We start from the raw sequence: 22266 nt of genomic DNA, 5'->3' as shown, positions 1-22266 counted from the left end.
GGAAGGATAGCAAGGATTGTGAGCTGCAGACTCAAGGGACCCCAATTGCTGTGGTTACAGGTAAGCAGGAAAGAGAACAAAAGAAGTGGACTTAGTGCCATGGAACCTGTTGCCAGTGCATAATACAATTATGGGATATGTGAGGGAGCAGGCTGGTGTTGTGCTTTATTTTCTGGTTGAACTTGATAGACATATGTCTTTTTTCAACCCAAATAACTATGTAACTATGTAATTGTTGAAGTTGTCATTACTGAGGTACCCCCCATCTAACTGCAGCGTTGCCCTGTTCCATGCAGTGCAACAAAATGGGCCAATCGATTCAATTAATTTTGGTCAAAAAATCAATTGGTCGGGCCATCATGTTGGGGCATCGATTTCTAGCAGATTCGATCAAATGATGAATTTGGCTGGATATCAATGGTAAAAATAGACCAGTGAATGGTCAGCTTAAAGAGGAACTGTAACGAAAAAACGGCCCCTGGGGGGTACTCACCTCGGGTGGGGGAAGCCTCAGGATCCTAAGGAGGCTTCCCACGCCGTCCTGCGTCCCTCGGGGGTCTCGCTGTAGCCCTTCGTACAGCGGTGACGCAATATTTACCTTCCTGGCTCCTGCGCAGGCGCTCTGATGGCTGTCGGCGCCGAAGTAGGCGGAAATACCCGATCGCCGTCGGGTCTGCTCTACTGCGCAGGCGCAAGTTTCTGGCGCCTGCGCAGTAGAGCGGACCCGACGGAGATCGGGTATTTCCGTCTATTTCCGTGCCGAAAGTCGCCACAGCGCCCCCGCTGGAGCCAACAAAGGTAAATATTAAACTGACAGTCGGCACAGTCGCCGGCTGTTCGGAGGGCTGCGGCGAGACCCCCGTGGGACAGAGGACGGCGTGGGAAGCCTCATTAGGATCCCGAGGCTTCCCCCACCCGAGGTGAGTACCCCCCAGGGGATGTTTTTCATGTTACAGAGTCTCTTTAAATATATCACTGATGACAAGATACTTTCAAAGCATTTAGTAAAGAAACATTTAAAATTGCAATTGTCCCTTGTAGATCAAATCCTGCCTACTCCACCCAAAAATAGAATAGCTCATTGTAAGTGTTGCTCTACAAGTGCATCCCAGTCAGCATTAGAGGAATTGCTGTGCTTATTATTCAGATAAGTGTTTGAACACCCCATGTGGTGCAATTAGGGAATTATTTAGGAGAATTGAATGTTCTGGGCGAGTAATGATTACTGTGGAGGTTCCATTATGTCAGCAGCTGTAAGGTTACCCAGCTTGGATGGAGAGAGACCTAAAATGTGGAGCTGAAATATGCAGACGCGATACAACAGAGCAGGCATTGTATCCTCCAGGCAGCCCCCTTCACTGCTCTCTTCCTTACTGTCACTAACAAGTAAGGAGATAAAATGAGAACGCGCTTTGAAAGCCTGCCAGATTCATAGGAAATTACCATAAGCAGCTTTCCCCTCCTTTGTAAGTGAAACAGGCTACATTATGGGAACTGCATCAGAGCTTCTGAAGAACTGAACACAAGAAGGACCGCTGTGTTCTCGCTACCAGTCTCAGCCATAGACTGCAGCCCTGCACCACATTCTATACCCCACCACCACCTTGTGTCAGCAATGGAACACTCATGCATTAGTTTAAAGTGAACCCGATGTGAAAATAAACTGATGAGATAAATATATTTATCCTCCTACTCCTAAAATGCCTTTTTTAGTATTTCATGCGTTTTCTTTTATATTTAAACATTTATAAAGTAGGTTGAATGTTTTTCTATCTCTAATCAGTAACAACCTATTAATCGTCTCAGAGTTAAATACAGTAGCAATAAAAAGTATTTGAACCCTTTGGAATTATATGGATTTCTGCACAAACTGGTCATAAAATGTGATCTGATCTTTATCTAAATCACAACAGACAATCAGTCTGCTTAAACTAATACCACACAAATTAAATGTTTCCATGTTGTTATTGAACACATCATGTAAACATTCACAGTGCAGGTAGAAAAAGTGTGTGAAACCCTAGTCCATCACTGGGCAAACTACGGTCCGCGACAGGAGGCCAGATTCCTCACCTTTCCCCCTCCCTCCCTGTAAAATAGCGAGGGGGCAGCGGGGGAATTTGAAACTCACCTCCGCTCACGGAAGTCCCACGTCGTCTCAATGGCAACAGGATGTCACATGACGTGACGTCAGGAAGCACCAGCATATTACACGCACATCCTGACATCACGTCATGTGACGCGTCACGGGATTTCCGTGAGCAGAGGCGAGTTTCAAAATCGCCCGCTCGCTATTTTACAGGGGGGAGGGGGTGGAATTTAAAGAATGCGGCTCGCGGTCCACACAATGCGGCCCGGGACGCGAAATGTTTGCCCAAGCCTGCCCTAGACTAATGACATCTGTAAGAGCTAATTGGAGTGAGGTGTCAGCCAGCTGGAGTCCAATCAGTGAGATGAGATTGGCGGTGTTGGTTACAGCTGCCCCGTCCTATAAAAAACACACACCAGTTTAGGGTTTGCTTTTCCCAAGAAGCATTGCTTGATGTAAATGATGCCTCCCACAAAAGAGCTCTCGGAAGAACTATGATTAGGAATTGTTGACCTGCATAAAGCTGGAAGGGGTTATAAAATCTCCAAAAGCCTTGCTGTTCATCAGTCCACGGTAAGACAAACTGTCTAAGTGGAGAAAGTTCAGCACTGCTGCTACTCTCCCTAGAAGTTGCCATCCTGTAAAGATGACTGCAAGAGCACAGCGCAGAACGCTCAATGAGGTGAAGAAGAATCCTAGAGTGTCAGCTAAAGATTTACCAAAGTCTCTGGCATATGATAACAACCCTGTTAGCAAATCTATGATACGTAAAACACTAAACAAGAATGGAGTTCATGGGAGTATACCACAGAGGAAGCCACTGCTGTCCCAAAAAAAACATTGCTGCACATTTAAAGTTTGCAAAAGAGCACCTGGAGGTTCCACAGCTGTACTGGCAAAATATTCTGTGGACAGATGAAACCAAAGTTGAGTTGTTTGGAAGAAACACACAACACTATGTGTGGAGAAAAGAGGCACAGCACACAAACATCAAAAACTCATCCCAACTGTGAAGTATGGTGGTGGGGGCATCATGGTTTGGGGCTGCTTTGCTGCATCAGGGCCTGGACAGATTGCTATCATCGAAATAAAAATGAATTCCCAAGTTTATCAAGACATTTGGCAGGAGAACTTAAGGCCAACTGTCCACCAGCTAAAGCTCAGCAGAAGATTGGTGTTGCAACAGGACCACGGCCCAAAGCATATAAGTAAATCAACAACAGAATGGCTTAAACAGAAGAAAATACGTCTTCTGGAGTGACAAATGCTAGAAAACCCCTGACGCTGTCCCCCTATTGTGTAATGTGCCGCTCAGTGCACTATATATTACCTGTCCATGGCGACCGTTTATCCTCCGCTGGCTCCAGGCACAGTCCTTCGTCCATATATGTGCCCCATGTAGTTGCTGGAGTAACGGGGGCGCATGAATGACATCACACGCGTACGCCGGCAACCAGGTTGGGCGCATGTATGGACGAAGGACTGCACCCGGAGTTAGTGGAGAATAAGTGGTGGCCATGGACAGGTAATGTATAACTTGATGCACTGGGGGGCACATTACACATTAGAGGGACAGCATTGGGTCAACGGATGCGGCGTCACAAGCTGACTCCGGATCGATTTCAGCATGAAATTAATTGGGAATCGGCCTATGGTGTATAGGCAGCCGCCAGATCTCTCTCTAATCAAATTCGATTAGAGAGAGACTTGTCTCTTGGTGGAATATGCCCATCATTGCTAGATGTATGGCTACCTTTAAGCTATGTGCACATACGGCCGATAAGGATTGCCTCAGGCAAGAATCTTTCTAGCATCTAGAGTGTGTACACAGAGACAGATAGACAATAAATGGTCAATGTACTCTGGGAAGCACTGTGTTAAATGTCAGCCCAGTATAAATTAATAATAATAATGGGAGGAGCTCAGGGTGCCACATGTTTCAGGCAATACAGACTGTTTACCATTAAGCCGGATGTGGTTAATTTATGACAATTATATCTGTAAATATCATTCTGCTTAAGAATTACTTTCAGTTCTTTGACCTGTATTAAAAAATAATATGCCTAATAACCTGTTACTTATTTGTCTTATAAATCACATAACATGAGAGGAATGAGAGGCTGATATTATTATCCCCTTTTACATTGTAATGTGCCAGTCTTTCATGCGGAGTCAAACATCTCAAGCAGGCATACAGCCAGTGGAGTAAGAACATCTGATCTGCATACTTGTTCTGGGTCAAATATTCAGACTGTGTTTAACCACTTGAAGACCCAGCCTTTACCCCCCCTTAAGGACCAGCATGGTTTTGTATGATCTGTGCTGGGTGGGCTCTGCAGCCCCCAGCACAGATTAGGTTGCAGGCAGAGCGATCAGATCACCCCCCTTTCCCCCCCCCCCCTATGGGGATGATGTGCAGGGGGGGTCTGATCGCTCCTGCCTGCCTGGGTGTTGCGGGGGGGGGGGGGGGGGGGCACCTCAAAGCCCCCCTCCGCGGCAAAATTCCCCACCTCTCCCCTCCCTCTCCCCCCTGGTGATTGGGGCTGCACAGGACGCTATTCGTCCTGTGCAGCCTGTGACAGGCTGTCTTCTGTCACATGGCGGCGATCCCCGGCCGCTGATTGGCCGGGGATCGCGGATCTGCCTTACGGCGCTGCTGTAGCAGCAGCGCGGTTCAATGTAAACAAAGGAGACAAAAGTCTCCTGCGTTAACATTTAGTCTGCGAGCCGCGATCAGCCCCACACGGCTATTCACGGAGACCCGCTCCGTGATCTAACAGGAAACGGCCGCTCGCGCGAGCGGCCTTTCCTGATTAATTAGGGAGGCACCTGGTCCTCCAGCTACCACTTTGCCGCCGCACGGTATGAGTGTGCGGTCGGCAAGTGGTTAAAGTGGACCCGAGCCAAAGCTCAGGTCAAAAGGAAATCTCTAAGAAGAGGGAATCCTCTGGAAACGATAGGGGCTTCCAATGTCCTCTCTCCTGCTGCTGCTCTCAGAGACCCTCCTTAAGCTCCGGGCAGCGCACCTCAGTGTTCTCCCCAGGCTCTTTTAGCCGGGTGCTCCACCCGGCTAGATTTGGTGACCACCCGGCTGTCATCGGCTCACCTCCTCCTATGCTGTAAGCAGAATTGCCCTGCATTTTCATCTCGCCCCACCCGGCTGCTTTTTCATGCCACCCGGCTGGAAAAAAATTCTGGGGAGAACACTGCACCTCTTCTGGCACGAGCGCGGCCATGCTGCACTGACGCAGTACGATTGTCAGTGCCGGCCTTAGAGTACGTGAGGCCTGGAGCGAGTGTCATACGCGGGGCCTAGAGCCATAAGTGTAGGCCATCTACCATACCATCATTCTCACAGGCTTGTCCACTTCTAATGCATTACGCTTTACTATTGTTTAAAAACAATTAAGTTTGTTAAAGGCCACTAAGCCAACTAATAAACTGGAGATGGGTACTAAATGAGTGGGGAGCTCTTCGAAGGCTTTTTTTTGCACCATCACCAGGGGACAGGGTGATATGTGTTGTGTCTGTTGGCCTGACTTTGCTGGCTGACTCTGAATCTGTTGGTGGTATTGTAGAGTCTTTACCCATTTAGCAAATTCCAAAATATGAAGCTTCTGAGTCCTGTGAAAGGTTGGTTGTCACAGACTCACAGTGGTCGGCGCTGGGTCAGTGGTATTTTGCGTGCCCATGGCCGGGAGAGCTATGCGCATGACGTAAATCAGTTAGCATCTGAGCATAAGCTGACCGGAAAGAATGGGGCTCTCGGTGCGAGCGCAGTGGGCATGACTGCGGGGCCCCCTTCAGGTGTGAGGCCTGGGGCGATCGCCCCACTTGCCCCCACTCCCACCCCCCCCAAGGCCACCTCTGACAACCGTTCTTGTGTCTGAAGAGATGCACGGCCCTCATGTTCGGTAATCTTCGGTGGGTCTCCATGCTCGGCAACAGGAGACCGGAGAATGGTGCAGGAAGCCTCTATAGGATCCAGAGGCTTCCCTCTTCTTGGGTCAGTATACACTTTAGTACACTAGGTTCACCTTGAATACACTTTAAAGTGGACCTGAACTCAGAACTTCCTCTCTGCTCTAAAAGATAAGCAACAGCATAATACCTTTTAAAGAAAAATATTTATTTGTTACGGCTGATAGAAATCTTGCAATAAATCTTCAGTGTGTCGATTTTCTGCTTTCATAGAAGCAGGCATATTGTTAACGTCCTGTGTTTACAAATTAGCTTCTCTGCTGAGGCTGCCGCAATTCCAGAGCTGACACAGCTGAGGGATCAAGTTACACTTGTGATTAGTCACAGATGAGGGGAATTAGACAGGCTAAACTCTCTAAATACATACAGGGTGCATTTCTCGGTTTATTTTCCTTCTGTCCTGTGCAAGAGTTCAGGTACACTTGAAAGTAGACGATCAACTCACCAGTATTTTGTAAACAGAAGCCAGCAGTGACAGCTTCCATAGTCCTCTCACGACAATTGGCCACACACTAGTATTTCAGGGAAACCAATGATGACATTGATCATTTCTGAGGTCTACCAGCTTGTGTATCACCTATGGCCGATTTCCACTGCAAGAGCTTTATCAAAGCACTTGCAACTAGAAACGCTCTTGCTAATGTAATGCTATGTGTGTGTTCTCACTTGAGCGATGTGATTTTATAAAAAATAACCCATGGCATTGCATTAGCAAGAGCTTTTCAAATCTCGAGCGCAAAAAAACCCAAAAAAACTCTTGCAGTGTGAACCAGGCCTTAATCACGATTGCTGTTGCCAGCACTGTACTACTCAATGCAGCCATCAATTGTACACCACGCCCGCCTGCAGTGCGGGACCCTGGAACAAACAAGACAGTGGTCACATGACTACTGTATTAGAGCCGCTAGAGCGGTATTTAGCATTATTTATTTTACAGGTGCACTCGTGTTAGTAGTTCCAGGAAACTTAAGGTGGCCACTAACTGTCCAATTTCTAGCGAAAAATCGTTCGAGCGATCAGAAATTCTGATCGGATTGGTTGTAAATAACCTCCATTGATGGACACAATCGATTATGAACGAGTGAAAAAAATGTCGTCCAAATGAATTTTCGTCGAACCACAATTTGGATTTTCTTGTTGGTTGTGATAGATAGGAAGCAAAGATTGGTTCGTTGATGGTGTGGTGAACGATGTATTACAATATTTCACTTCCGATCAGAATTTCTGATCGCTCGAACGATTTTTCGCTAGAAATTGGATCATTAGTGGCCACCTTTAAGCTGGAGGACATTCTGAACTTGTAGCTTGCTCTGTCAGCTGCTCAATCAGCTGACGTTGAATCAGTATGTTCAAACTTGCCAATACTCACTGGGGACTAATTTTACAACATAAACCTTCCTTACATTTGATCCTTTACCTGCCCAGAATTCTTTTCTGCAGAGAAGGTCAGGGTTCACTTCTATAACATCACCTACCTCTCTCTGCATATTTCACTTCCTTTAGAAACAGTCCTTCCGGTGGAGCAATTAACGGAAATCTTGAGTTGGACAGAGGTTCGCCCGTGTCCAGGTGAAACCTAATTTGCTGCGGTGTGAGGATGCCCAGACCCACCATGACTAAGGCGCTTGTCAACCTTCTCACCTGGAAGATAAATAATTATTTATCAGCACATTTTAATATAATTTTGCCTTCTTAAAACAGAGGAAATTTGCAATAATTCAGCTTGATGTGAGTGAGTGTGGTTTCCCATGATGCATCACTCCAGAGTCTGGGTACTCATCAGCATATTTTGAAACTTGCTGGCTATCATACAGCACTTTCACATTTCTGATATTCTGACAGGTCTCCATTGCCCCAATTGGAATTAATGATAAAACATTCTTCCTACAGAATCTGGCTGGTCTGCACAATGTAAGTACCTGTGGTGCTGACTGCAGTTCTCTTCTCACAGGAATTGACTGATGTCAAATCTAGAGGATGCCTGAGCATGGCTGCAGCTGGAAATAAGGTTGCTGACAGTCTATGCAAAGGAGCATTCTTCCTTTCCAGATTATTTAAGTAATGGGATGGCTGGAGGATGCATATGACAACAGCAATATTATGGACATGCAAAACTAGAATCATATACTATGATGCCCTACAAAGTTGTGACACAGTACTGGGGGTCCTACACAGCCGACACACATTAATGGTGGCAATGCGCAGCTGGATACTTCAAAAGGAATGTGAATCAAAGGGATATTTTATAGATAGGTGGTGTGTGTGTGTGTGTGTGGGGGGGGGGGGGGGGGGTCGCACGTCACTTCCTGCTTGGCTGGTGGCCAGACAGGGTACACCTAACCCTAAGACAGGGAGCACCTAAACCTAAGACCCCCCTGGTGGTGCCTAACCCTAAGACCTCCCTGATGGTGCCTAACCCAAAAAAACCCTATGATGGCGCCTAACCCTAAGACCTCCCTGGTGGTGCCTAACCCACAAACCCCTCTGGGGGTGCCTAACCCTAAGACCCCCTTTTCCCTTTGGGGCCTAACCATATGACCCCCCCCCCCTGGTGATGTCTAACCAAGTCTCCTCTGGTGGTTCCTAACCCTAAGACCCCCCTGGTGGCGCCTAACCTTAATTCGCTCCTACAGGGCGCCTAACCTTAATCCCCCATTTTGTTTGTGTAAAATACATTTATATATGATTGTCTATGTTTTAGTTTAACATAGAATTGAAAAAAAAAAGATAATTTAGGAGACAAATGTAAAAATAAACGTCTTCTTTATATATAAGTCCAACTAAATTTATTGAAAAACGAGAATTTGTAACACTGTAAAACAAAGTTGAAATGTAAACTATTTTTTTTGAGAAGGCAGAGGCAAGAACGAGGACCATAACTTTAGCACCTGGGCTTGCATTAGAACATCCTTCAGAAGGGTATCGTTCTTTCGAACTGCTCATAAGACATGGACTGGGTAACATCAGAGGGATGAAAACTTAGATGCTGATGGCTTGCGATGGTCTCTGGTAAGCTGGCAGCCCTCTCATACCTCGAGTTCCAGGGAAGCAAACATGCTTGGCCCTACCTCCAAGGGGAAGGCCATGTTGACATTGTTGTAATTTACATAATCAACAAATGGGGTTAAGGTCTCTCAAGTCCCAGACCAGAACAGCGGGATGTCATCGATGTACCTGGACCTTCTGCTGATCTGGGATCTATAGCGATTACAGGTATTGTAGACAAAACTCTCCTCCCCGGATGTTAGAAACTGATTTGCATAAACGCAAGTGGAGCAGTGCCGGATTATTCACAAGACAACCCTAGGCAGTTGGAAAGTCCAGGGGCCCAACTGATGATCAGTGGTGGACAAAATCTGCTATCTGTCCAAGGGCCCCGTTTCATCGTAGTCTTTTTCTCAGCTAGAGGGATGTGTAAACACATGCAGTAAAATATTATAAACAGTGTAAAAGAGTTTTAATGGCCAAGTGCATGAGATCTTATGGAGAAGCATGTGACCAGTTTGATCAAGCTGTAGATTTGTAAGGCACTGATTTGCTGGTCATGGTCATGTGCTAAAGTAGGAAGTGATCACAGTCACAATTGTACCTGCTGAACAGACAGATCAAATGCTTCTCCAGGAGTTCTCATAGTTTGATGCAAAAATGGAAACCACCTGAGCAATTTACAGAATGATTAAGTTTGTAACAGAATAATCAGCAAAACATTTATGGTTTATAAATAGGACCCTTAGTTATGTGTTAAATCAAATCAGTCATACAAAATGTGTGAAGCTGTCATACCTGCTTGTAGATAAAGGATTTACTTTTGAAAGTTACATTCCAAAACTGCAGATCTCTGTAAAAATAAAGAACTAAGTCAGTGGCTGACCACATCTTCACAGTTCTCACACTAACCAAATCATGCGTAGAAAAAGAACAATAATAAACAACAGCCAGTACAAGATTCCCTCTTAAAAGAGCAACTCAGGATATTTTGAAGGATGCACTGTAATTTGCTGCGGTGGAAATCAGCGCTGGAATCGTTGAGTTTGGTGCGGGCGTTGGTAAGAGCACAACAAGTGGCACAAGAGATTGAGAAGCAGCGGTAAGTGGCACAAGCGAATGCAAGTGCCGGCGATGATGAGGTGTTTTAGTTAGTGTAGGTGTATCAGTGGGATGGTTAGTATTAGGACTATTACTAAGAGGGTTAAGGGCTAGTTTATCAGTGGGTTAGTGTTAAAAGCCTATCGGTAGGAGGATTAGTGTGAAAGGATAAGTTAGAGGGAGGTTACAAGGTAAGCTTGCTACAAGCTATAGGTGCTAGAGAGTAAAAAATCAGTAGTACAACATTACTGATATAAATACTCTCAGAATCAGCTTGCACCATACTTTCATATATACCAAACTTATGCTCACAGCATGTTTCTAGTAATGTTTTAACAAAAAAGGAGGTTGTCTTTAAAGGGAATGTCCAAGCAAAAAAAAAAAAAATGAGTTTTACTTACCTGGGGCTTCTACCAGCCCCATGTAGCCATCCTGTGCCCTCGTAGTCACTCACTGCTGCTCCAGTCCCCCGCTGGCAGCTTTCTGACCTCGGAGGTCAGGGCCACATTGCATAGATTTTTACGCATTCCAGCTAGTGCAGGAACAAAAATGTACGTGTTGCACCACTAACGCGTAAAAATGTATGCGTTAATGTTCCTGCACTAGCGGGAATGTGTAAAAATGTACGCAATTCGGCCCTGACCTCTGAGGTCAGAAAGCTGCCAGCGGGGGACTGGAGCAGCAGTGAGTGACTACGAGGGCACAGGATGGCTTCATGGGGCTGGTAGAAGCCCCAGGTAAGTGAAGCTCTTTTTTTTTTTTTGCTTGGACCTTCCCTTTAAGCAGTAATTTACTTATGCAAAAAGTGTACACATTAACCATTTCAGCCCACGGGGATTTTTCACCTTATGCATCAGAGCAATTTTCACCTCCCATTCATTCGCTAATAACTTTATCACTACTTATCACAATTTATTGATCTATATCTTGTTTTTCCGCCACTAATTAGGCTTTCTTTGGGTGGTACATTTTGCTAAGAACTATTTTTTTATAAATGCATTTTAACAGGATTAATAAGAAAAAAAATAATTATTTCTCAGTTTTCGGCCATTATAGCTTTAAAATAATCCACGCTACCATAAATAAAACCTATGTATTTTATTTGCCCGTTTGTCTCGGTTATGGCACCATTTAAAGGGATACTGTAGGGGGGTCGGGGGAAAATGAGTTGAACTTACCCGGGGCTTCTAATGGTCCCCCGCAGGCATCCTGTGCCCGCGCAGCCGCTCACCGATGCTCTGGCCCCGCCTCCGGTTCACTTCTGTAATTTCTGACTTTAAAGTCAGAAAACCCCTGCGCCTGCGTTGCCGTGTCCTCACTTCCCCTGATGTCACCAGGAGCGTATTGCGCAGGCACAGACCATACTGGGCTTGTGCTATACACTCCTGGTGACATCAGCGGGAACGAGGACACGGCAACGCAGGTGCAGTGGTTTTCTGACTACCACTTCGCCATATCTGGACGCATATATCCGTCCAGATAGGCAGTGGTGCTGCAGCCGTGTGGTGCGCGCGATCGGGCGCGCGCCCGCGCGCGCCCCCGCTGCCTCCCGCTGCCCCCCCGATCAGTGAATGGGAATATAATTCCCATTCACCGATCCAAGTCCCCGGCAGAAATACCGACGCTTTCTCATCAGAGAGCGTGGTATTTCTGCCCCCAGGAAACAACTTCTCTTCATTTTAGTTCCTAGATGCGACATCGTTCGCATCTAAAAACTTTTTGAATGTGGCCATCTTGTGGCCAAATAGTAAACTGCACCCACATACCTGTATTGAATAAAAAACACATTATTTTCCATCTAAAATTGGCTATTTACCTCCCAAACTAAAATTACCCAAATACATTTTTGTATTAAAAAAAATAATTAAAAAAATTACAATTAAAAAAAAAAAAACTACATAAATAGTTACCTAAGGGTCTGAACTTTTTAAATATACATGTCAAGAGAGTATCTTATTACATTTTTAAAAATTATAAGCTTGTAAATAGTGATCGACGCAAATTGAAAAAATGCACCTTTATTTCTAAATAAAATATCGGCGCCATAAATTGTGATAGGGACGTAATTTAAATGGTGTAATAAGCGGGACAAATGGGCACATAAAATGCATGGGTTTTAATTACTGTAGCATGTATTAATTTTAAACTATAATGGCCAAAAACTGAGAAATAATGTTTTTTTTCCATTTCTATCTTAATCTTCCTGTTAAAATGTATTTACAGTAAAGTGGCTCTTAGCAAAATGTACTACCTAAAGAAAGCCTAATTAGTGGCGGAAAAAACGAGATATAGATCAATTAATTTTGATAAGTAGCGATAAAGTTATTAGCGAATGAATGGGAGGTGAACATTGCTTGGATGCATAAGATTTTCGAAGCTGTAGGCTGAAGTGGTTAAAGTCGGAAATTCCAGAAGTGAGCCAGAGGCGGGGCCAGAGCATCGGTAAATGGCTGCATGGGCACAGGATGTCTGCAGAGGACCATTACAAGCCACGGGTAAGTTCAACTCATTTTCCCCCGACCCCCCTACAGTATTACTTTAAATTTTGTCCCTATCACAATGTATGGCGCCAATATTTTATTTGGAAATAAAGGTGCATTTTTTACGTTTTGCGTCCATCACGATTTACAAGCTTATAATTTAAAAAATGTTCGTAGTATACCCCCTTCACATGCATATTTAAAAAGTTCAGACCCTTAGATAACTATTTGTCTTTTTTTTTTTTCCTTCTCTCCTTGCGCTTCTCGCTAAGCGGAAGCACAAGGGGAACGCGGAAAATTTTACGTGCAGTCTGAAGCCTCTAGTAAGAGCACTTCGGTTTTTCTGCTGGGGACACGGATCGGTGATCGGGAACCATGTTCCCATTCACTGATCCCAGGGCTACCAGAGGACAGCATGGGGCACGGGGGCGCGCAGGAGCGCGCCGAAGTGCGGCACCGCAGCAGAGCAGCCGCCCGGACGTGAACTTCATGTCCGGGCGGCAGAAATTGTTAAAGTGGACCTGAACTCAGAACTTCCTCTCTGCTCTATAGAATATGCAACAGTATAATAACCTTTAAAGAAAAACATTTCTTTGTTACAGCTTACAGAACTCCTGCAGTAAATCTGCAGTGTGTCTTCTTCATGCTTTCATGGAAGCAGACAAAGGGTGAACATCCTGTGTTTACATATTAGCTGTGTCTGCCGAGGACTGCCAAATTTCTGTGCTGACACAGCTGAGAGATCAGATAACACATGTGATTACTTGAAGATGAGGAGAAATTAGACTGGCTCTTCTCTCTAAAAACAGAGAGGGTGCATTTCTCTCAGGTTTTCCTTGTTTCCAGTGCAAGAGTTCAAGTTCACTTTAATTCCCAGAGCTCTGCAGAAAGTTAACGGCATTGCCTGCCTGGGATGTGCCATTCCCTCAATGGCCTCAATTCACTAAGCTTATCTCCTGTCTTTAATAACTCTTCTAGAGTTGTTACCATGGTGATAAGGCATGTAGTATTCAGGAAACATTTTACCTCAGGCAAGCCTAAAGTTAACTCTTCTGTCTTTAAATTAACTCTCCAATCCTTAAAATAACTCCAGAGTTAAAGACAGGCTGTTTATTAACTGTGTGTGAAAATAACTACAGAGGAGGTAAATTAACTACAGAGGAGGTAAATTAACTACAGGAGAGGTAGCTTAAGGAATGAAGAGGTAAGATAACTCTCTCACTGTGTGAGGTAAGTTTTCTCTTGCCTTATTATCTCTAGCATGATCTTAGTGAATTGAGGCCATTAATGTCAGTGTTGAGGCCTGCTGCTCCATGTTGTCCATTACTTGTAAGCAATGATGGTTGCCACTCTGTCCCTCCAGATGTACTCTGTGAGAGGAGGCTGAGGTCATTATACTCTAAGGCTATCCGTCAATCTACCATACAGAATCTCTACAGGGTCAGAGCAGTCACTGATATATATATATATATATATTTGACATGTTTTGTAAACCCAGTTTTATGTTTAGAAATGCTCTATAATCAAACAAGGGAGTTATTACTGACAGGTAAACATCACTGTTAAAGCAATCCTAGAGCAGAGATTCTGACTACCAACAATCACAAATGACTCGAGTTACAGTGTTTCAGATATACAAAGTTATGTTCATGTACAAAATATACAATACTGTTTTATATTACTTATTTTTGTTGTTTAATGTAGCAGTATTATATAAACAACAATATTATAAGAAAACAACCAAAAAACATAGTTTATACTATATGTCCGAATCCAGAGTTGTTCGAAAGTAAATGCTTTATCCACGTTTCACTAGTGATGGTCATGTCTAGGAGAACTCATGGAGAACCATGTGATTTGTTTGGTTAGGATAATATACGAGCACTGGAGCGCTCTATTGGAGTGTTACGGAACTCAGCCGCATACAGTAAGACCAGGTCACATGCACAGTCTTTCCAAGCCAATAGAAGCAATCAGTTGTGCTAAGATTCCATCAATAGCATTTACATGACCATCCACTGTCCTCAGGATATCCCGCTTTGTCTCATTTGTGCAGATAGACAGGTTCCAATACCCTCAATGCATGTGAGGAGACAAAAGATAGATAGGGACTCCCTCAGTGCTGATTAAAGGTGTAAAGCTTTAATAGAACTTTCAAATAAAATGACACTCACTTCTGTGGGTCCTAAATAAAATGACACTCACTTCTGTGGGTCCTAAACCATTTACGACCCACCGGCTGTACTTGCTTCCCACCCTTGTGGTACCTGACATATAGCATCAAGATGTCCTCAATAGGTAATGCCCGCTCTCAGCCTGACTGGCTTGCCGTTGTCAGGAGTGCTGAAAGCAAGCTGGCATAACATATTATTTGAATATTTTCCTACTGTTAATCCATAAGTTCTCTCTACTCCCGCACTATGGGAGCTTTCGGTTTCCATCCGGAAGTTTCCTTGCGTTCCATAGTGTGCATTCCATATGCTCTTTCCACTCCAGCAAGTGCAGTCCGCTGTGAGGACTTCCACCTTCCACTGGGAATATCCTGCAGGTGACGTAGCGTGTGTTCCAGCACATCTATGCCACTCTCACATTAGCTCTGCTATGGTTAGTTACCATAGCCACGTATGCTGCCGCAAAGGTTTCCGGCTTCCGCCGGGAGGGCCCTACGCATACCACTTGCGTTCCAGCATAAAGAGGGCGCTACCACGTAGACTCACTAGGTTACCATAGTGACACATCCTCGCGCCTCATTAGAATCAAGAGTCTTCCCTTCCCAAGGAGAGTACACACTATGGGCACTTTTCTTTATTACTGGTTTTCCTTAAATGCCTATTAGAGACTGGTTCTCTTAAAAAAGAAATTCTGCTTTGTACTCGGCCTGAAAACGACCACTGACTGATTCATCTTTACTTCAGTAAATAGTCAGCATTGTGGGATATTCCCTGGTGTATGATTAGATTACAAAGCACCATTTAATTTGCAAAAACACCGGGTTGCGTAAACATTCCTATGAAGGATTTCAGTGCAGACGTCTGGCGGCCTGTTTATGATATGTTAAATTATGACAAGTTGTAAAGTGGTCTGAGCGTGGCTGATAACACAGCGGGGTCACTCGGCCAGGAACGTATAGGCTGAGCATCGGATCACATTACACAGAGCTCTGGATCTGGCTGTGGATATAGCACTCTGGGATGACCAATATTACAGCTCAGAAAAATTCATGTTTTTACAATGACGGGTGGAGCCAGTCTGCAGAGTGACGCTTGCACAAAGAATCCAGAGTAAGTTGATTATTTGCTGCAGATGTTCCATTTCATTCATGGGAAAATTCCATCCCACGTTAACTCCTTCCTGGGTGCAAAAAGCTGCAATCACTCGCAGTGAACAATCACTGTGACCTACAGTTGTGCTCATAACTGTACATACCCAGGCACAAAGATATGCGCCTACTTTACTGGCCTACAAATCTATACACAAGTCCTGCCCAACCTACACCTCTGACCTGGTCAGCAGATACACACTTTGCTCCTCCAACAACTTTCCCACGCATCTCGCACTCCCATGCGTGACTACAGGACTTCACTAGAGCTGCCCCCATCCTGTGGAGCTCTTGTTCACTTCCCATCAGGATTGCTGCCTCCTTCAGCACCTTCAAACAACTCACCTCTTCAAGGAGGCCTACCCCACCTCGACTCTGCCCGAACTCTCACTGCCGAGAACCTCTCGATGCATCCCCCATCCTTTCAGGTCACCGCCCCCTCCCTCTAGATTGAAAGCCTTTAGCAAGGCTCTCTCTCCTTGTGTATCATACTTCATTGTGCACTCTACCAAGAATATGTGAACTTGTATTATTGGCAGTACCACTCCAGTGTATGATCTGGCATTACATTACTACCTGTATTGTGTTGTGTATCTTATTGCTTATTACCTGTATTGTTGTATCTATTGCTTATTACCTGTATTGTGCTGTCACCCCTGTTATCACTGTATGTAACCCTATGTATTTTACAGTGCTGCATAATATATTGGCGCTATATAAATCTAATAAATAATAATAATACTTTAGAGTGTATCTGAGCCGAGCATCGGGTCAAAAATCAAATACTTACCTAAGAAGAGGGAAGACACTGGATCACATAGAGGATTCCCACCGTTGCCAAATCCGGACCTCCCAAAGGAATCCCACAAGCTCTTGTTGGATTCCAAGCACGTGACCGGCCAACTCATCAAGCACGAGCACTGCTGTACTGAGGCTGCGCAGTAAGCTGGAGCCACTCATGCACTGAGCAGATGCACTTGTGCTCGGGTTTTTAACCACTTGAGGACTGCAGTGTTAAACCCCGCTAAAAGACCAGGCCATTTTTCTGAAATTGGGCCACTGCAGCTTTAAGGCCTCGCTGCAGGGCCGCACAACTCAGCACACAAGCGATTCCCCTGCCCCCCTTTCTCCCCACCAACAGAGCTATATGTTGGTGGGGTCTGATCGCACCCCAGGTGTTTTTTCTTTATATAAATATTCGTTTATTTTAGTAATATTTTTTACTATATTTTTATTAATTTTATAATTTCCCCTCCCCCCCCCCCCCCCCCCACCAGCCAATCAGCATGATCGACAGTCATAGGCTTCAGCTTATGACAGCCGATCACTGTTTTGACTCTGGAGGGGACAGCTGTGTGACACATCTGTCCCCAGTACAGTGCTGCCTTAGATCGCAGCGCTGTACAGCAATAAAAGACTAACGGTCTCCGAGCGGCGAGCTCCGCTTGGAGACCGAAGGTCGAGCGGAGCTCTATCATCCAAGCAGGGATGCAAAAAACACTCCCCCAGGACATTACGCTGATTTGTAGTAAACGGTCCTGGGGAAGCCACCGCATTCATGCCCATCGGCATGACGCGGTCTTAAAGTGGTTAACTGGCTGAGAGGCTTTTCCTGAAGCCCTATATAAGCCAGGTTCTGCTTGGTTTCAGAGTGCTTGCCTTTTTCACTCAGCGCAATCCGTATCTAAAAAAAACCCACTGATTTCCACAGTCCTTGCAATGCACACATCCTGCACAACCTGCTTGATCGCCACTGCTCAATGTCAGTACAAGTCACGGGTTGAGGGGCAATGGGAAACAAGAAAGGCAGCTTAGGGTTAAACTGGGACCCCACCCGTACCCAAAGTCACATAGCTCTTTGCTTTATGCAAGATAACAATTCTTAATCATAGGCAGGGCTGGATTTAGAGCTGAGGAGCCTATAGGCACAGAAGTTCTGGCGCCCTAAACCCCCCCCCCCCCCTCAGCACAGGCCACACCCCCACACCACACCTTTTTTGTTATGAGATAAGACCACGTAAGGTATTTCAGATATTGTCAAATACAATTAATATATAAACAATGTTCAGATATTGCCAATGACATGCAGAGAGGCACTGAAAAGAGATCATATAGAGGCACTGTAAATGGGGCACTACAATGTAAGGTCTGAAGCCGAGGCTAGAACCTACTTTCAAGACAGCATAACCCCCTCACAGACACAGATCACACACGCACACAGCTCTCTCATGCACATACATGCAGATCACACCCACAGACATGCAGATCACACCCACAGACATGCAGATCTCACCCACAGACATGCAGATATATATATATATATATATATATATATATATATATATATATATATATATATATATATATATATATATATATATATATATACATACATACATACAAACACACACACACACACACACACACACAGACATGCAGATCACACACATGCAGATCACACACAGAGACATGCACATCACACAGATGCAGATTACACATGCACATCACACACACAGATATGCAGATCACACACATGCAGATCACACACAGAGACATGCACATCACACAGATGCAGATTACACATGCACATCACACACACAGATATGCAGATCACACACATGCAGATTACACACATGCAGATTACACACATGCAGATTACACACACAGACATGCAAATCACACACACACACACACACACACACGCAGATTACACACACACAGACATGCAGATTACGCACACACAGACATGCAAATCACACACATGCAGATTTACACACACACATGCAAATCACACAGACATGCAGATCACAAACATGCAGATCACACACAGATATGCAGATCACACACATGCAGATTACACATGCAGATCACACACATGCAGATTACACACACAGATCACACACACACATGCAGATTACACACACACGCAGATCACACACACGCAGATCACACACACACACGCAGATCACACACACGCAGATCACACACACACACACGCAGATCACACACACACACACACACACACGCAGATCTCACACACACACACACACACGCAGATCTCACACACACACACACACACACACACACAGATCACACATACACACACACACACGCAGATTACACACACACAGACATGCAGATTACGCACACACAGACATGCAAATCACACACATGCAGATTTACACACACACATGCAAATCACACAGACATGCAGATCACAAACATGCAGATCACACACAGATATGCAGATCACACACATGCAGATTACACATGCAGATCACACACATGCAGATTACACACACAGATCACACACACATGCAGATTACACACACACGCAGATCACACACACGCAGATCACACACACACACACACGCAGATCACACACACACACACACGCAGATCTCACACACACACACACACACACACACACACACAGATCACACATACACACACACACACGCAGATTACACACACACAGACATGCAGATTACGCACACACAGACATGCAGCTCACACACATGCAGATTACACACACACATGCAAATCACACAGACATGCAGATCACGCACACACAGACATGCAGATCACACACATGCAGATTACACACACACATGCAAATCACACACACACAGACATACAGATCACACACATGCAGATTACACACACACATGCAGATTACACACACACAGATCTCTCTCATAAACACACAAGATTGCACATGACCTCCCCCCTCCCAGAACATCTCCCTGGAGTCACATAAAGAGAATCTGTATTGTTAAAATCGCACAAAAGTAAACATACCAGTGCGTTAGGGGACATCTCCTATTACCCTCTGTCACAATTTCGCCGTTCCTCGCCGCATTAAAAGTGGTTAAAAACAGTTTTAAAAAGTTTGTTTATAAACAAACAAAATGGCCACCAAAACAGGAAGTAGGTTGATGTACAGTATGTCCACACATAGAAAATACATCCATACACAAGCAGGCTGTATACACCCTTCCTTTTGAATCTCAAGAGATCATTTGTGTGTTTCTTTCCCCCTGCAGCTATCTTCCACTGAAGTGTCAGGCTGTTTCTTCCTGCAGAGTGCAGACAGCTCTGCCTGTATGTAATTCCTCAGTATGTGAAAGCCCAGCCAGCTCAGAGGAGGATTTATCCAGCTTGTAAAAGATAATAGAGCAGAGAGAAGCTGCATTAATCTAAATAACACACAGCAGTGTGCAGAGAGGGGCCAGGAGGGGGGAGATGCATCACAGAATTACAACACTGAAGAACTTGGCAGCCTTCCAGACACAGGCTGACAAGTCTGACAAGAGAGAGATAAGTTGATTTATTACAGAGATGGTGATAGTAGAACTTGCTGCAGTAAGCCAGAACACATTAGAATAGCTTTTGGAACTTGTAGGATGATAAAAAACAGGATGCAATTTTTGTTACGGAGTCTCTTAAGAAGCCCTGCTGCAAATGTCCCCTCTCCGCTCACTCAGCTTCCCTCCCTCCCTCCCTCTGATTAAAATGTTCCCCCCGCTCTGTTTAGCCGCCCTCCCTCCCTCTGATGTAGAGAACGGTGCAGGCAGCTTCTCTCACCGTCCATCCAACGAACAGCGGCTGCATTCTTCCCAATTGTGTCTTTAAAGGTCCTCGCTTGATGAGGTCATCAAGCAAAGACCCTTGCAAGTGAGAAGCTGCCTGCACTGTTCTCTACATCAGAGGGAGGGAGGGAAGCTGAGCGAGCAGAGCGGGGACATTGTAAGTGGAGGGAGGGAAGCGGAGTGGGGACATTTGAGGGAGCGGAGCAGTAGGAGCCTTTTATGGTATTCCAGGGGGACGTTCTGAGAGGGGGAAGGCCGCCTTACCCACATACCGTGCCTGTAGGCACGTGCTTACAGTGCCTTATGGGAAATCCGGCCCTGATCATAGGTCTTCTGAGAGCTCTTTTGTGCGAGGCATCATTCACATCATGCAATGCTTCTTGGGAAAAGCAAACCCAAAACTGGTGTGTGTTTTTCATAGGGCAGGGCAGCTGTAACCAACACCTCCAATTTCATCTCACTGATTGGACTCTAGCTGGCTGACACCTCACTCCAATTAGAGGTCATTAGTCTAAGGGTTTCCATACTTTTTCCACCTGCACTGTGAATATTTACATGGCGTGTTCAATAAAAACATGGAAACATATAATTATTTGTGTGGTATTCGTTTAAGCAGACTGTGATTGTCTATTGCTGTGACTTAGATGAAGATCAGATCACATTTTATGACCAATTTGGAATTCAGAAATCCATATCATTCCAAAGGGGTCACATACTTTTTCTTGCTACTGTATTAATTAGTAAATTATTACAAGGTAAGGAACTCCATATTACCTAAAACTGGTTCTGCTCCTAAGTTCATATCTTGGGAAAAGCTAACTTTTAATAACAAACTCCTGCTCCTTTACTGTAGTAGCATCATACAAATCAAGAAAAATAACTTCCTACGTACACTGTCTTAGCACTGCAGAATAGAGAGAGAAATGAGCCATCTCGGCTAGTCTCCATCATTAATAAACCAGCTCTGGGAAGCTTTCTTGTGATGATATAATAAAATGAATTCTCTGTATGGGTGTTGGTCCGGAAGAAGGAAATGTCATGGAGGGTGTATAAGCATTACATTCATACAGACATGTCCTGCCTTGCGACACTGTTCAATAACAGAATTAACACAAGTTGACTCATCGTAAGATGAACTGCTGTGAGCCTCTTTATAGACTGGCCAGATACAGATGTACGCAGGAAGTAGGGCTAACGGACAGTCATTTCTGACGTAGACAAAGGAATTGGCCTAGTTATACACATGGAATGACTGCTGGGAAGGTTTTAAAAATATTCAACAAGGGTCCACAGCAGGTTTGTCAAATGCAAAATACAAGATATACAAGATGATGACTCTCCTATGACCATCGCACAAGGGGCAAAAGAGAAATTGGGTTGCCGACACAGGAAGACTGATGAGGTGTAATCCAATCTGGTCTGCTGCTACCGCAACAGTGAGCAGAGCTACACTGCCATTTGTCCACATTGCCACATTGGTTATGGCAGACTAGGCTAGTGCCCCAACTGTACAAGAACTGATGGTAATTGCAGAAGCAAAAAATGCCCTTTATCTCATTTCTCAAACAACTTCTTTAAAAAAAACACACACAAAAAAACACTGCCCAGGTTTGCTGGATGTCTTATGTTCTCCAGTGTCCTTCATGGTTCTCTAACTTCAGTAAATCCACACCCTTGTCTTCAAGTCTTGCTAGGTGTTGGCACTGCTGGTGAATTGAT

The 22266-nt window shown here is 44.8% G+C and overlaps 1 protein-coding gene across 4 annotated transcripts in view; it reads right to left on the bottom strand.

Moving 5' to 3' along the window:
* PUSL1 (pseudouridine synthase like 1) overlaps positions 1-22266 on the bottom strand; it is a 151268-nt gene that overhangs the window by 32383 nt on the left and 96619 nt on the right. For 2 of the 4 annotated variants that reach the window (XM_068240604.1, XM_068240603.1), the window contains exons 6-7: positions 9854-9908; positions 7546-7711 (exon numbers count right to left, since the gene is read on the bottom strand). In XM_068240604.1, the coding sequence (XP_068096705.1) occupies positions 7546-7711; positions 9854-9908 (221 nt within the window). Of the gene's footprint in view, positions 1-6246; positions 6363-7545; positions 7712-9853; positions 9909-22266 lie in introns of those variants that run through there. The other 2 variants (XM_068240602.1, XM_068240605.1) reach the window with 2 other exon arrangements.

The sequence above is a fragment of the Hyperolius riggenbachi genome, chromosome 6 (genome assembly GCF_040937935.1).
Source record: "Hyperolius riggenbachi isolate aHypRig1 chromosome 6, aHypRig1.pri, whole genome shotgun sequence".
NCBI classification, from domain to species: domain Eukaryota; kingdom Metazoa; phylum Chordata; class Amphibia; order Anura; family Hyperoliidae; genus Hyperolius; species Hyperolius riggenbachi.
The sequence above is the reverse complement of the archived record's forward strand: the minus strand, read 5'-3'. Positions and strand labels throughout refer to the sequence as shown.